The following is a 13,916-nucleotide window of genomic DNA, read 5'->3' as shown; positions in this document are numbered from 1 at the left end:
CAGGTATCAAAGTTGGCAGGTTTGAAAATTAATTTCCACTTTTATATGACTCCTTTCTCCCATCTACCTTCTATTTCTCCCCGACCAGATGAGGGAGATAATATCAAGCATATCATGCCAGCCAGTGGCTTTAAACTGAACTAAGAATGATGCCAAAGCTGCTGACAGTCCAGCTCGGCCTGCTTCCCCTGCCCTGCCCCACGGGCACAATGACCTCCAAGTCAGGAGGAGGCTCTGAGCTTCCCCGCTGCTGAGCAGGACCAATTTTCCACCACCACTGCTGAGCTGAGAGGATCGATTTTCAGCCACTATAGTCACTTTGGGCCCTTCTATAAATGTTTCAACCCAACCTGGGTCCAGGAATCGTAGCATCTACAAATATCTCTCAACTTGGGGCAAACTCTGTCAAGGGCAGGAGCCACCATCAGTTATGCAGGAAATTTCCAAACAAGTCACCATCTACCTCCCCACCCCCACCCCAAGAAAAGCAGTCACTCAGCTGGTGGAGAGGCAGGCAAAAGCTTGGCATCCTCCTCTTGTTCCAAAGGATGAACTCCCCTGAGCTTGGCTGCTCACAGCAACTCACTGCCTGGACCTGAGCCCACAGTTCACATCCCCTCACCTCCTCCTGCCACCCCACTAGGCACCCTCAGCCTCCAGCCCTTCCAGGTGAAGGGCCCTAATTACACTCAGAAATAAGGTGTGTATGCTCTTCTGAGTGCACGTACACACATACACACACGTACGTTCAGGATCGTAGACGCTTCTGGGGAAAAACAATGATTAAGGATGAGATGCAAAATCTCTTTGGCTTGGAGGTAAAACTTAATGGTGAGAAGTCTCTCCTCCAAAAGAAGCGCCCACCCCTGTCGGGGGACCTGCAGTTGCGCTGCCCCGACTGCAAACCGGCCCTGGCAATGCTGCCGCTCAGAATGCCACAGCCACTTCTCTCCGATCTGCACGTAGATCGAGGCACAATATTTTAAATCCTGGTTCCCTTTCTCCTCCCCGGTTCGCAAGTTCCCAAGCCACCCCTCCAGAGCTGCGGGTGCTTGGAGAACACACTGACATATTCTAAAATGAAGACAACGCGTTCTCGGCAACCGCAGCAGGTCGTGCATTCCAACGGAAAATGAAGCATCCTTTCTAAAAACTGCGCTATTTGATACTATGCCTGTCCTTCCCTGCTCCCCCAAAATGATTTTACTTCGTCCTTAGAGAGCCCCGCAGGAGATCCTTCTGTCCAGGTGTGGCTGAGCGCTCGGGACTGTTAGGAAAGAAGGGGCAGAAACTTTACCGTTGACCGGGGCTGAGCTGGAAGGCTGTTCCTTTAAGCTCAGGAGCAGGAGGACGGCGGCCGCGTGCAGGCTGCGCTGGGGCATCTTCGGCTGCGGCTCCCGCGGGGCGGGCGGCGGCTCCCCCTCCTTGTTCTGACTCCCGTGCTCGCGGCGGCGCGTGTGCGCAGCCCGGCGCCGTGGCCAGCTCTTCGACCTTTGGGCTGCCGGCTCCCCGCGGACTGCTTTTATGGAGCGACTCAGCCCCAAACACATGATGTCATCGTGCGGGGGGAAGAACGCCCTGCCTACGGGAGGTCTGGCGCCCCAGGTCCGAGGTGAGTTGCAGCCCTGACTTCAGCCGCGCGCTGCAGGACAGCGACCCCGGCGCTCCCCGGGCCGGGCTCACCTGGGAACCCGGTTCTCCGTGCGAGCAGCGGGCAGGCGTGGGCGAGATCCGCCCGCCTCGGCCGCGTCAGGAAGGGTGAGTCTAGGGACTCGCTTCAGTGGCCACGGCCTTGGTCTGTCGCTGCCCTTACTGAGAAGCCCCCTAAGTGCAATGCCGTAGGGACAAGAGCCCCTTTCAGAGCCAATCCTCTGCCTGCCTGGATTGGGCACCCCTTAGGGACTGGATAGGACAGCAGAGGGGTTGCATTCAAATTCAGAGTTTCTGCGGATCGTACAGTGCGTCCTGATAATGTCCTGCCTTTGAAATGTAGACACGAGTGAATGAAGAATAGGTGAATAGCAAGATGCAGGTGCACAGTGAACAGCTTTATTAAGCCATTAGACTTTCCCCTAATAACAGGTGAGTAGACAAGGGTCATGCCAGTTCAAAGTATTGATCCATTCCCTAGGAAGCTGGCGTGTTCCTTCTCTGGGAGAGCAGTGGAAGAAGGGGACTCACGTTGGTTATCCAGCCCCTGCCGTGTGTCAGGCACTGTACTACTTGGTCCAGATCAGGGTCTGAGTTCTGTTCCCAGGGCATATTATCATCACCTGCTGCTCATTTCTGCCCACTGTTCTCATATGTCTGTGTTCTTGTCAAAATACATCTGTGTATACATACATCTAGTCATATACACGTGAGTCTGATCCCCTTTGTATTTATTTAGTCCGTGTTCAGTTGTAAGTCAAAGGTCTTACTAACCTGCCGCTCCCAATGCTCACTAAATCTTCCTGCTGCTATCACTGCCACTTGCTGTTCTCACCACCCTTGTCATTTGTCCTTCTGGCTTCCCTGGGCCCTCTGAATGTGTCTGCACTGCACCCTGTGCTGGGCTCAGTTTCCTTCCTGCTCTGTGACCCTGCCTGTTCTCTTGGTTCCCTGCTGCCCACAGACATTGCTCAGACCACATGGTAGGGTGCCCTACCCAGCCTGGTACATGACGCCCGGTTTTGTGACCTTGCCCATCCCACCCTCTTCTCTTGGCCGCAGCCGCCTGACCAGCCCTCACTTCTCTCAGGTCTGTGCCGACCCTCAGCCTAAGCGGACTCTCAGGCTGGCCTCGATGGCCCGATGGCCCGTGAAGCCACTTGTCCCTGGTAGCTTTGGAGGGATAGAGCAGCTTCTCTGCTGAGAACCACCAGAAAGCACATGCCACCCACACTTCAAGGAGTGCTATTGTTCTGTCCCTATCAGCTCAGCTATTGTTTGGGTTAATAAAGGGCTCCGAAGCCTTTTTAAGGAAGTAGTTTCCACCTTGTCACAAGCACTTCCAGACTACAGTAGGCTTAAGGATGACCTTTTCTGCCTGCTACTCCTGAGAAAGGGCCTTGAGTGACCTCTGGAGTAGTCAGCGAGCCTCTCACTTGTGGTTCTGAAGACATTTGTGTCTCTGATTTGTCGTAATGGGCTTTAGAAGATGAAATGTCCTAAAGGAATGTGAGAGGTTGGGGAGGAGCCACTGAGGGCTCCGAGAGGTGCATACGGAACCCATGGAGGTGAAATCGCTTGCCCTGCATCTCTCAACTAGTTAAGGTAAACCGGGCCGTGTACACACGTTTTGTTACCCCCACTCCAGGTGTTTAGGTCTGGTATTTAGGTGTTTAGGTATTAGGTCTGGCTAAACATTAAGTTCAGTTTCTCCTTGAACCTGTACCTCTAAGTGTTCTCCAGGGATCCCCAGAAATGGACAGGTTGAAAAAAGAGGAGTTTAATAGAACAGTAAGGCAATATTGTGAACTGGGTTGGATGGAGAGAAAGGACAGGGCTGGGATGTTTACTGCATGTCAAGATCAGAGACCTGGTTAATTAGTAAAGAATGGATAGCAATTAAAAAGGAATTGAGAACATAAACTGAGACCCAATTACCCTAAGTGCTTTGAGTGAAGTTTTTTTTTTCTTTTTTTTTTTTTTTTAGTCTTAGGAGATCAGAGAAGGGGAAAAGCAAAGAGAAATGGATGGAATGACCAAGCTTCTAAAGAACTGATGTCAAGGGTGCCCCCCCAAATAGCACAAAGCTAAGCAGCTGAAGTGCCCAACTCTGGGAACCTTCTCTCCCGGAGGCTTCCTGAGGCCTGTGAAGCTGCACTTGTGCAGACTTGCTTTACCATCTTCAGATGGGGCTGTTGTCAGCCGATAAATAACCCATTACTCAGTGGGTTAGGGTGGAAAGGGACTTTCATTACTCAAAATGTGGCAACTGGCCACCAAATGACACACCCAGACAGAAGGCTCCAGGGAGCAGAGCTCCTCTAAAATGTCACCATCTGGATCCATGTGAGGGCGAGGCTGACAAGTCAAAAGGCAGAGGACAATGGAGGAAAGGAACACGAGATTCTGTGTCAGCAGGTCTGGGCTGAGGTGCCTGCCCACCACTTACTGCATGGCCTTGACAGTGGTACAACCTCTCTCAGCTTCACTTTCCTCATCTGAAAAGTGCAGGTCATAATGCCAGCCCCGGGGTCACTAACAGAACTGATATATGGCTGCAATGAGATGAGGCAAGTAGAAACTTGACCATTCATTCATTCATTCCCCCTCCATGTGCCAGGAACCATGCTAGGCATGATCCTTGCTCTTGGAGAGTATGTAAACACAAATAATCTCGTAAAGAACTCTATAATTACGATTGTAATCAGTGCGATAGAAGATTGATGTATAACCAGGAGAGGGCCACTCTGTCCTGGGCGGTGAGGGAAGACATTATCAGTGTAAGGATTAGATTCTGTGACTTCATAAAACCTCTGAAATACACAGCTAATACCAGGCTCCTCTTTCTCAAGCTGGTGCCATTTAGAGGTATTTGCCCTTTACACGGCTGATCGCTGGCCTTTCAGGCATAAGGTTTGAGTATAGAGAATTTTATTTCTTAGGATTAATTCTTCAAATAGAGTCAATCAATTGGGAATGCACCTTTGTATGCTGAAGAAAGGACTGGTGGGAGGAGAACTAACATTTAGTGAGTACCTTCTGTTTGCCTGATGCTGTGTGTGGCACTTCATTCTTACAACAACCTGTGGGGATGGTGCTAGGTTTGCCACTTTACAGATGAGGAAACTGAGGCTTGGAAAAGTTAAATCCATTCCTTACACACGTTCATGAGGCTTTTGAGTGGCAGAGACTGAATTCTCAACCAGACGATTCTGTCTCCAAGGTCCAGGCAGGCTCTTTCCACGCCTGTCCTCACAAATGCCTCAAAAGGGGACGATTTATTTCTGGATCCCTCTGAGATGTGGATTCTCCAGTTTTCGAGATGCTGTGAGTGGCAATTCTGGCAATCAAATAATAGACACGGGACGCGGCTGTGTCCTTCTCCCCAAGCCACGTGGGGTTCCTGAGGGATATTGCCCTCTGATCAGTGCACAGAGCATCTGCCGGAATGTGATACGAGGAACCTGAGACCTCAGAGCTTTGATTGGACACAGTTCTCCAGCAAAGGAGGAGAATATGAGCCCAACCGCAGAGTTCCTTATTATATTAATGAGCTCTGTCCTGACCAAGGAACAGGGGTGGGGTGTGGATGGAGGCAGAGATGGACAGGGAGAGGGAGAGGGAGGAAGGAAGAGAAGGGAAGGAAGAAGGAAGGAAAAGGCCAAGGGGTCTCCTTTGACTGGGCAGTGGCTGACAGAACCTCTAGGCCAAGACTTGCAAGGACCCACTGACCCCAGTGCAAATGTCTAGGTCTTCAAAATGCAGTCACTTTGTAGCTTTGTTCACATCTGCTTCTTCGCTTCTGCAGCTGTGCCTTGGAGTCATAACCTCTGTGTGAACCATAGCTGCCCTGCTCAGTTTCAGGCAGGATCGGCTGGAGGGCAATGTGCCTCACAGGAAGGAATGCCGGACTCACAGCTCTGCCAGGAATCAGCTCTGGGCCCTCAGCTGCCCCGTAGATGCTTCCATTTTCTGATCCGTAAGTCAAAATAAACATGTCTAACCCCACACAGGGCTGTGGGTGTGGGATGAGACCCTATGTGTGAAAGTAGTTTGGAAAACAAACGCACTTGACATACACAAAATATTCCTAAGAGTGGGCTTGAAATAAAAGAAAAAAATTTATTTTGCTCTCAGCCTTGGTTTACTAATCTCAAAAATGAAAGCTGGATTCCAACAAGGGACCGTAAGTTTTCAGCTAGTCTGGTTACCATGGTAACTGGTGACTCTGATCCAATTATGTGTCCATGGAATCTTTCAGCTGCTTCTTCTGTCAAGTGGGGAATAATGGCTTGTCGCGGGGATTTTTATAAAGCACTCTGCATGACGCATAACAAATGACAATAATTCAAAATCCTATGCAGAGAGAGTTAGCGTTTTAAGTGGAAAATAAACCTTGACACAATATGGTTTACTTCTTTCCAGGTAAATTATTCTGAAAACTGGTTGGCCGACACCAAGAATGCTTAAGAGATAGAATTAGACTTTGGTAGCTTAAGGTTTCTCACATCTGTCTCTCCTTTCACACCTGCTGATTGGATCCACTCTCCTCCGGGTTTGATCCAGATCCTGTTCTTCTTGTTCTCAGTCTGAAGCACCATCCTCTCTCACCTCGGTCTTTTAAACCAAAGCACAGTCACAGACCGCATTCCAGCAACATCACAGGTGCCAACCTAAAGTAAATAGTCCTAATATCAGTTCTGACAACTCTTGCCCAGGGTTAAGGAGGCCAAATGGTAGTGGCGAGAGGTCTTTGGCATCACATGAATCTGAGTTTTGAAACTTGGCTCCACTGCTCACTACCTGTGTGACCTTGGGCAAGTCACTTAACCTCTCTGAGTCTCAGTTTCCTCGTTTTTAAAGAGATGAGGGCCATAGAGTATGTATACTCCAAAGGGCAATAGGGAGGAATAAATATAATAAGTGAGGCATGTGAAGAACTTAGCACAGTGGCAGATATTAAGCACTACGTAGGTGGTAGTCCTCTGCTGGAGAAGGGTCTTGACTGGCTGAAAGGAGTTATTTGACCCCATAGTTCCTGGTTTGGGCAACCCCACCAACTTCCCTAGCTTGGGCAAGCCCACTGACTTCCCCAGTTTGAGCAACCACACCAACTTCTGTGAACCCTCAGAGAAGAATAAGTGGAGATTTCCAGAAATCGCTTCCCTCCATAATTCTACACATTGGCCTCTCAAGAATGTAGCTTTTGTCATCACAAACCAGTCCTCCTAGTGAAGCAATGATGCATTCTAAACAAGTAGACTCAGAACCACTTTACCACAGGAAATGCCTGATCACTGGAGTCTTGGAGCTGGGAGGTATTCCTGAGCTCAGAGATGCCACATACTATTGGAATAAGCTAGTAATTTCCTCTTGCTTTGATACTCTAGTTCTCCACAATTGCAGGAATTTATGAGCTGATCCCCATTTCAGGTCCTTTCAAAGAAAACTGGCGAGCAGCCCCCAGCTGCTTACACTTCAGTTTGCATTCTTCTCCACTGGAGATGAAGTACTAGGGACGCGCAGTGTGAGTCTTCTGCTTTGCAGCCAGCTGGAGTTCGTGTACTGAGGTGGGCCACCTTGTTTTGGCTCCAGTGCCTGACCGAGAGCTCAGTAGGCTGGAAGCCTGGTGCAGTTAACATTGCTAGCTTTATGGCATGGACAGGTGAAGGCCAGTGAGCTTCCCAACAGACCACTCAAGTGGAGTTGCCTCTCTGGCTAGAGGCCAGCCCTGGCAAGGATGCAGCTTCTTCTCAAGCCCTAAGACAGGGCTCAGGTATGTCCGGTGGCCAGCAGAGCAGGTAGGCGGCCAGGGCTTCCTAGCTCTCCCACTCAAGACAACACTGCCAGCAAACTAGAGATACCTGCCTAAGGAGAGGCTGAGTTATGAGCCCACTGACACGAGTAAAGAGATCTTACCTATGGAGCTAATTTTTTCATGCCCACCCCACTCCCCATCCTTGAAGTAAGAGTTTGGGGCTCACTCTGAAGTGGAATAAATTAGAACTAGATTACTTATGTCTGCATCTCAATTTCTTACCACTGATATGCAAAACTTATTTTCGATGTTAGTATCTCTGTTTTCGCGACTTGACAGGATTTTGTGGGTGGTAGAAATGATGGCAAGATACAGTGAGGGTCCTTAAAGGATGTTCAAAGAATCTGAAAATTAGAACCTAGAAACTTGGGCTCTCTCTTCAAATTCTGTTTCCCCTGCAGGGAGTGGGAAGGGGAAATGCCTCAAACACCTCAGTCGTTTCTTTTCTATAATAGAGATGGTGCCACTCAATTCCAGTAAGACTTTGTAAAATTCTTTTGAGATATTTTGGAAGGACACAATAATCCATAATTACAAAGATTGATGTTGGATTGATGTTGTAGCTATACAGCGGTTTGTTTTTAGTGAAGGCATCAGAACTGTCTGTGATAAGAAAGATCCTGGGCTCGTTACCCCTCTGAGAGAAGAAACGAGTTAACACAGGCCCAGTTCATAGGAAAGAAATCAAAGCAGAGATAGTGAGTAAGAGAAATCTCATCATAATAGGCCTAGTATAACTAGCTGTCAGCAGAAGGAAAATGGTAAGAAATGGGGAAGACGGCAGAGAAAAGTTATGGACGGAACAGTGCTAACTTGTTACCATTGTCCAGACAAAAGGGGAGGTACAGGGAAGTGAAAGATAATTCCACGGTCGTCCGCCTGCGGGATGAGCAACATGGTGATCTTGTGAAGACTCAGCACAGAGTCTGATGCTGGACAAAGTAATCTTGGTCAAGACTGGAAAGAGAACTTTAAACATTGAGCTGGAATAGGGAAACATTTCAGCCATGTGATTTTTATATACGAAGTTAGAGGGAATTCATAAAAAGAAAATTGCCCACTAATCCATCCTACCCGACGATAACTTCATTCGTGCATGTTCCGTTCTTGTTCTTGTCCACGTCAGCAAAAAATACCTACCTTGTTACTATCGAGTAAATATACCGTATTTTGTATACTACTTTTTAAAAAAAATTTACACTGGATCATAAGCACTTTCCCACATTTCTACATAGTCTTAGTAATTTTAACATTGACAACATCTTAAGACAAGTTTCAAGAAGTCACAAAGCCTAGGATGACTAACAATTTAAAATAGGGAGTCAAGTTTCTTGAGTGACTTCCTCAGGAAGGTCTGCAAACTCCTAGAAGAGCAATGAAGATACAATTTGACAAATTCAGATAAATATGACAATGGGTAGATTGTCGGTAAGTCAGTGGCTTGATGGCTTTGGGGACAACAAGGAGAAGCAAGTGCACAGATAGTGCTGGCTGCTGGGGGGAAGCGAGCCCTCTAGGACGGGTCCACGTTCACAGCTCGGGGCAGAGGCAGCCATGGTGCATGACAGTGAGTCTTCATTCTAAGTTCACTTGCTGAACAGTGTGTCATCAATAAGCCCTCTCAAGATGCTTCTGGGCCTCAGAGCTCCTACAAGAGCCCAAGAGCCATGACGGAGAACCAACGGCACTCAAGGAAGGGAAAGGTCTGGGGAGTCGTCAGAGCTGAACATTCATGAGGGACTTTTCATGCCGTGTCTCACTTCTAGGCAGCTATCAGCCATCCTCCTCACACTGACTCTGGCTCTGCTTTTGCTCTCTTCTTCTGCATTTCATTTACTCCTCCTCCTTGAACTTTCTCCGTCCTTCAACCTGAAGAATCCATGGGCTGTGGACTTCTGGTTCCACAGAGTAAGTGCTGTCGTGTGGAACCTACGGCAGAGGTTGAGGAGGAATGAACTCAGACCTCCCGGAGGGATTGGCTGGGGCAGTAGGAAGCAAACTGTAAAGACAGTGTCCCAGGAAACAAGGTGGCAGTTTTACTTGTTACACTTGTGTAGTGTTTGGGTTTTTTTAAACAGCAAATCTGTTACATGTTAAAACAGTTGCACAAATTAAATTTTTTAAAAGTTGAAAGAGGCAAATTTTTTCTTTTTTAAGAGAAAGAAAAGAAGCAACAGACTACCTAAAGAGAGCAGGGTGTCAACAGTGTCAACAAAAGTCGCAAGTGCAGAGAAAATGTCTTGGACAAAGCGGGCGGTCCTTGGTGCCTCTGAGAAATGGGTTTCTGCAGCCAGAGTGAGCCGTGACAAAGAATGCCGAGGGGAGAGAAATGGAGACTGGTGAGAGACGGGTCCTTGAAAACCTTTAGCAGGAGGGCAAGGAGAGAGGGCAAGAGCAGGAGGAGCCCCAAAGGTTTGGAAAACTGGAGGCAAATAAGGAGAATAAGGAGAGCTGCCATTTCTGAAGCCAGGAGGGAATGTTCCCGACGGAGGAGAGCTGGAGAAGAAGAGCCCAAGATGAGTGAGGAGAGAGCAGCTAAGGCGCACTGTAGAAAAAACGGTTTGAGTTTTTGAAAACTTTTTATTGTGGAAAACTTCCAAACACAGATAAAAGGAGAGAGAACAGTTATAATGAACCCCACGTCCCCATCACCCAGCTTCAACAAAGATCAACTCATAACCGGGCTTGTTAAAACACAGATAGCTGAGCCCACCCCCAGAGCTTCTGATTCAGCAAGTCTGGGCTGAGAATCTGTTTCTCTAACAAGTTTCCAGATGATACCAATGCTGCAGATCCAGAGGCCACACTTCGACAACCACTGTATTATTTCATCTGCACATATTTCTCTTTTAAAAAGGCCTCCCTTCTTTAAAACATAATCACAATGTTAACACCACTCACAAAAATCAATAGTAATTCCTTAATATCGTGTTTTCCCAATTGTCCTCTCAGTGGTTTTACTAACCATTTGTTTGAATCGGGCTCCAAACAAGGTCCATACATTGCAATTGGTTAATACATCTCTTCAGACTCTTGATCTATAGGTCGAGTTTGAGTGAGTTGCATGAGGAATAGATTGAGCAGTAGCAAAGAGAGATGTGCAGGTGTGCATTGTGCAAAGAGCACAAATGCTGGGTCCGAACCCCACTCTACCATTTAGCAGCTGAGAGAGGGTGGACCAGTAATTTCAGTGCTCCGAGCCTCACTTCCTTCATTTGGAAAATGAAGATAATAAGCCTATCTCATACAAAACGTGAGAATTATATGAAAATTAAGCCTGTGGCCTGATATCTGACATATAGTAGGGCTAAGGAATCTGAAGACATGGGTTCACAGAAGCTCTGTGATCTTGGGCAAGTACTTAACTTCTCTAAGCTTCAATTTCCTAATCAATAAAATGGAGATAATAATCGTACCTGTTTTACAGGGTTTTGAATGAGCTAATGGGTGTAAACATCTTAATCAGAGTATCTAATGTGCAATAAGCACCCACATTTTCTGATGTTATGAAAATACCAATCATTAATTGGAGCACAATGAATGTCACTTCTCTTCCCCCAAGTACGAATGCCTTGTTAGAATCTTGATTTTCAAAGAGATGGATTGGGAGACCCCAGGCCATGAATTTGTGCTCCCCATCTTACTTATTTCTTAGTTAATGGCATCATCCTACTCCCAGTTACCCAAGATAGAAACTTGGGAGGTGATCTTGGACTCCTCCCCACATGTGGTACATCATCCATTGTAAATGTTTCTACCTTCTGGGAACTCCTGAGATCCCAGAGAGAATGAAAGAACCTAACAGTGCCTGGTACATAGTAGGCCCTTAATCAACACTGATTGTTTGTTTCTATTTCCATTGCCTCTGCTCTGCTTCTGACCACTATCTTCTCCCACCTGCACTGCCCCATCAACTGTCCCCCGGCCTCTCCCACCCTAGCCTCTCCTTCTTTGTCCACCCTGCCAGAGAGACATGCTTTCTCTCTGTTTCTCCCCCTCATCCTCTCTCCTTCCCTCTTTCTCTCTCTCTCTGACTGAAGTGCCATGAGTGGAGTTCATATCTCACTCATTAGCCGTCTGTCTAAGGAACTGTTCTTGTTTTATTTTATTTTTTTCCCTCCTCATCCCTGATTCTTGCTTCCATTTTCCTCTCTCCCATAGACCTTCACTCTAATGTTTTTGATACAATGTTTTTGGCTATGTATGTGAACATATAAATACATTATGTTATTTTGTGTGGTTTCTGGTTTTAAATCTAACTACCATATTTACTTATTCGTTCTCCTAGCAAATGTCCCCAACTGCCTGCTACCAGTGCTACAGTGAGATGAATACCTCTGTTCATGATCCTTTAGGACCTGTACAAGAGTTTCTCTGAAACATATGCCCATGAGTGGAATTGCTGAGTCATAATATCTACGCGTATTTACTTTTACAAAGTACTGCCAGGCCGTGCCTGAGAACTGCAGAACTCTCAGTATCTAAAGACTCCAACAAAAACAAACTCATAGGAGCAGACAACAGATTGGTGGTTACCAGTGGGGAAGGGGTTGGGGGAGGGCAATATGTGTAAAGGGGGTCAATTATATGGTGATGGATGGAAACTACGCTTTTGGTGGTGAGCATGCTGTAGTATATACGGTGTTGAATTATAATGTGGTACACCTGAAACTTATATGATGTTATAAACCAATGTTACCTCAATTAAAAAAAAAAAAAGAATCAGGGCCAGCCCAGTGGCGTAGTGGTTAAGTTCATGCAGTCTGCTTTGGCAGCCCAGCGTTTGCAGGTTCGGGTCCCAGGTGCAGACCTAGCACCACTTGTCAAGCCGTGCTGTGGCAGCATCCCACATAGAGTAGAGGAAGATTGGCACAGATGTTAGCTTAGTGACAATCTTCATCACAAAAAAAGACCCATCCAAACCCCTGCACTGAAAGACTTGACCAAACTCTAGCATGGCTTCTAGCAACCTAAGGTCCTATTCCTAGGATGACCCAGCCCTGCACCCCACCCCCCCCCCCCACCTTAAAATGCCTACCTGGAAGATTTACTATTTGTTCCAGCCAAAACCCAGTGGTAGGCAGATAAGCACCCCCCTCCCACACTCCTCTTAGAGCAGTTACTTTAGAAAGCTTGCAATTATAAATCCCTTCACTGCTCTTTGAGGTGTAAATCCACCACCCAAAACTGTTTCCTCAAGGGCCTGAGAGCCTTCTCTTCAAAATGCAAACATTCAGTCCCTGGGGAGGATAAGGGACTGACTTTGTGGCTGCCTTGCTTCAGCTTGCTCCACTGCCTCCTGTCATAAAGATAGAAGTTTCTCCTCTGCGTAAGCACCAATTAACAAATCCAGGGGGCCTAGTCACTTGGACTAACCCCTCCTAACACCCTCAGAGCCTTTCCCTTGGCACATCTCAGTCTTTAAAAATGTCTCCATCCTTTTGTTTCAGGGAAGTTGAGTTCAGTTCACTCTGGACTCATTTTCTTTATTGCGGTAGTTACTGAATAAAACCTGCCCTTGCCACTTTAACTAGTGTCCAGGTTTGTTTATCTTTGACATGCCCTAGAATAGCTCTACCGGTTTACTTTCCCATGAGGCTGGCTGACGAGTCTCTGCTTCCCTATAACCTTGCTGGAGTTCCGTGTTATCCAATCTGATTTTTGGATAATCCAGTCCAAGCCAACCTCATGGGGACAAAGAGATACCTTGCTGTTGTTTTAATTTTCATTTATCTAATAACTAGTGGGGTTGAGCATTTATCTAATAACTAGTTAGGCTAATCAAAACTAGTGGATTTTCTTGTGTGAGTCACATATTCCTATCTTTTGCCCATTTTTCTATGAGGTTCTCTGTCTTTTTCTGATTGATTTGTAGGACTTTTTAAATATATTTTAGGTAATAATCCCTTGCTGGTTTTAGAAGTCTCAAATGTCTTTTCTCAGTCTGTCACCTGTCAGTTAATTTTGATAATGATATCCATCGTTATCATTATCATTAATTTTTACATAGTCAAATCCATCAATTTTTTTTGGCCTCTGATTGTACTTTTCAGCTCATTTTAAAAAAAATCTTTCCCCACTTTTAAGATCATATATATATTCTCTTATGTATATTTCTATGTATTTTTTTTTTTGGTATATGTGAAAGAGTTGCCTTTCACATTCATATCATTAGCGCATCTGAAGTTTACCTTTCTTTATGGTGTTAGGGATCCAACTAAATTTTTCTCCACATCATGAGCCAGTTTTCCCTGCAATATCTACTAAGCAGTGCATCCTGTCCCCATTGACTTGTGGTGGCTTTTTTCCATACACCTGGTACACTCACACCCAAATGCATAAACACACACATGTACATTTCTGGGCACTTTCTGACCCTTGGTCTATTTGCAAGTTTCTGCATTGGTACAATAACGTTTTATTATATAGCATTGACATTTGGTGGGGC

General features: G+C 46.5%; 1 protein-coding gene and 1 long non-coding RNA gene across 4 annotated transcripts in view; one reads left to right on the top strand and one right to left on the bottom strand.

The window, feature by feature from the left end:
• CA12 (carbonic anhydrase 12) overlaps positions 1-1,984 on the bottom strand; it is a 50,122-nt gene extending 48,138 nt beyond the window's left edge. The window contains exon 1 of one of the 2 annotated variants that reach the window (XM_005602598.4): positions 1,298-1,984. In XM_005602598.4, coding sequence (XP_005602655.3) covers positions 1,298-1,550 — 253 coding nt within the window. In that variant the 5' untranslated portion in view covers positions 1,551-1,984. 2 annotated transcript variants of the gene reach the window in all.
• LOC138917658 (uncharacterized) overlaps positions 1,376-13,916 on the top strand; it is a 30,072-nt gene continuing 17,531 nt past the window's right edge. The window contains exons 1-3 of one of the 2 annotated variants that reach the window (XR_011425966.1): positions 1,376-1,612; positions 5,459-5,629; positions 11,757-12,998. This is a non-coding gene — a long non-coding RNA (uncharacterized lncRNA). Of the gene's footprint in view, positions 1,613-5,458; positions 5,630-11,756; positions 12,999-13,916 lie in introns of those variants that run through there. The other variant, XR_011425967.1, reaches the window with a different exon arrangement.

This window comes from Equus caballus, chromosome 1, assembly GCF_041296265.1.
Source record: "Equus caballus isolate H_3958 breed thoroughbred chromosome 1, TB-T2T, whole genome shotgun sequence".
Taxonomy (NCBI): domain Eukaryota; kingdom Metazoa; phylum Chordata; class Mammalia; order Perissodactyla; family Equidae; genus Equus; species Equus caballus.
The sequence above is the reverse complement of the archived record's forward strand: the minus strand, read 5'-3'. Positions and strand labels throughout refer to the sequence as shown.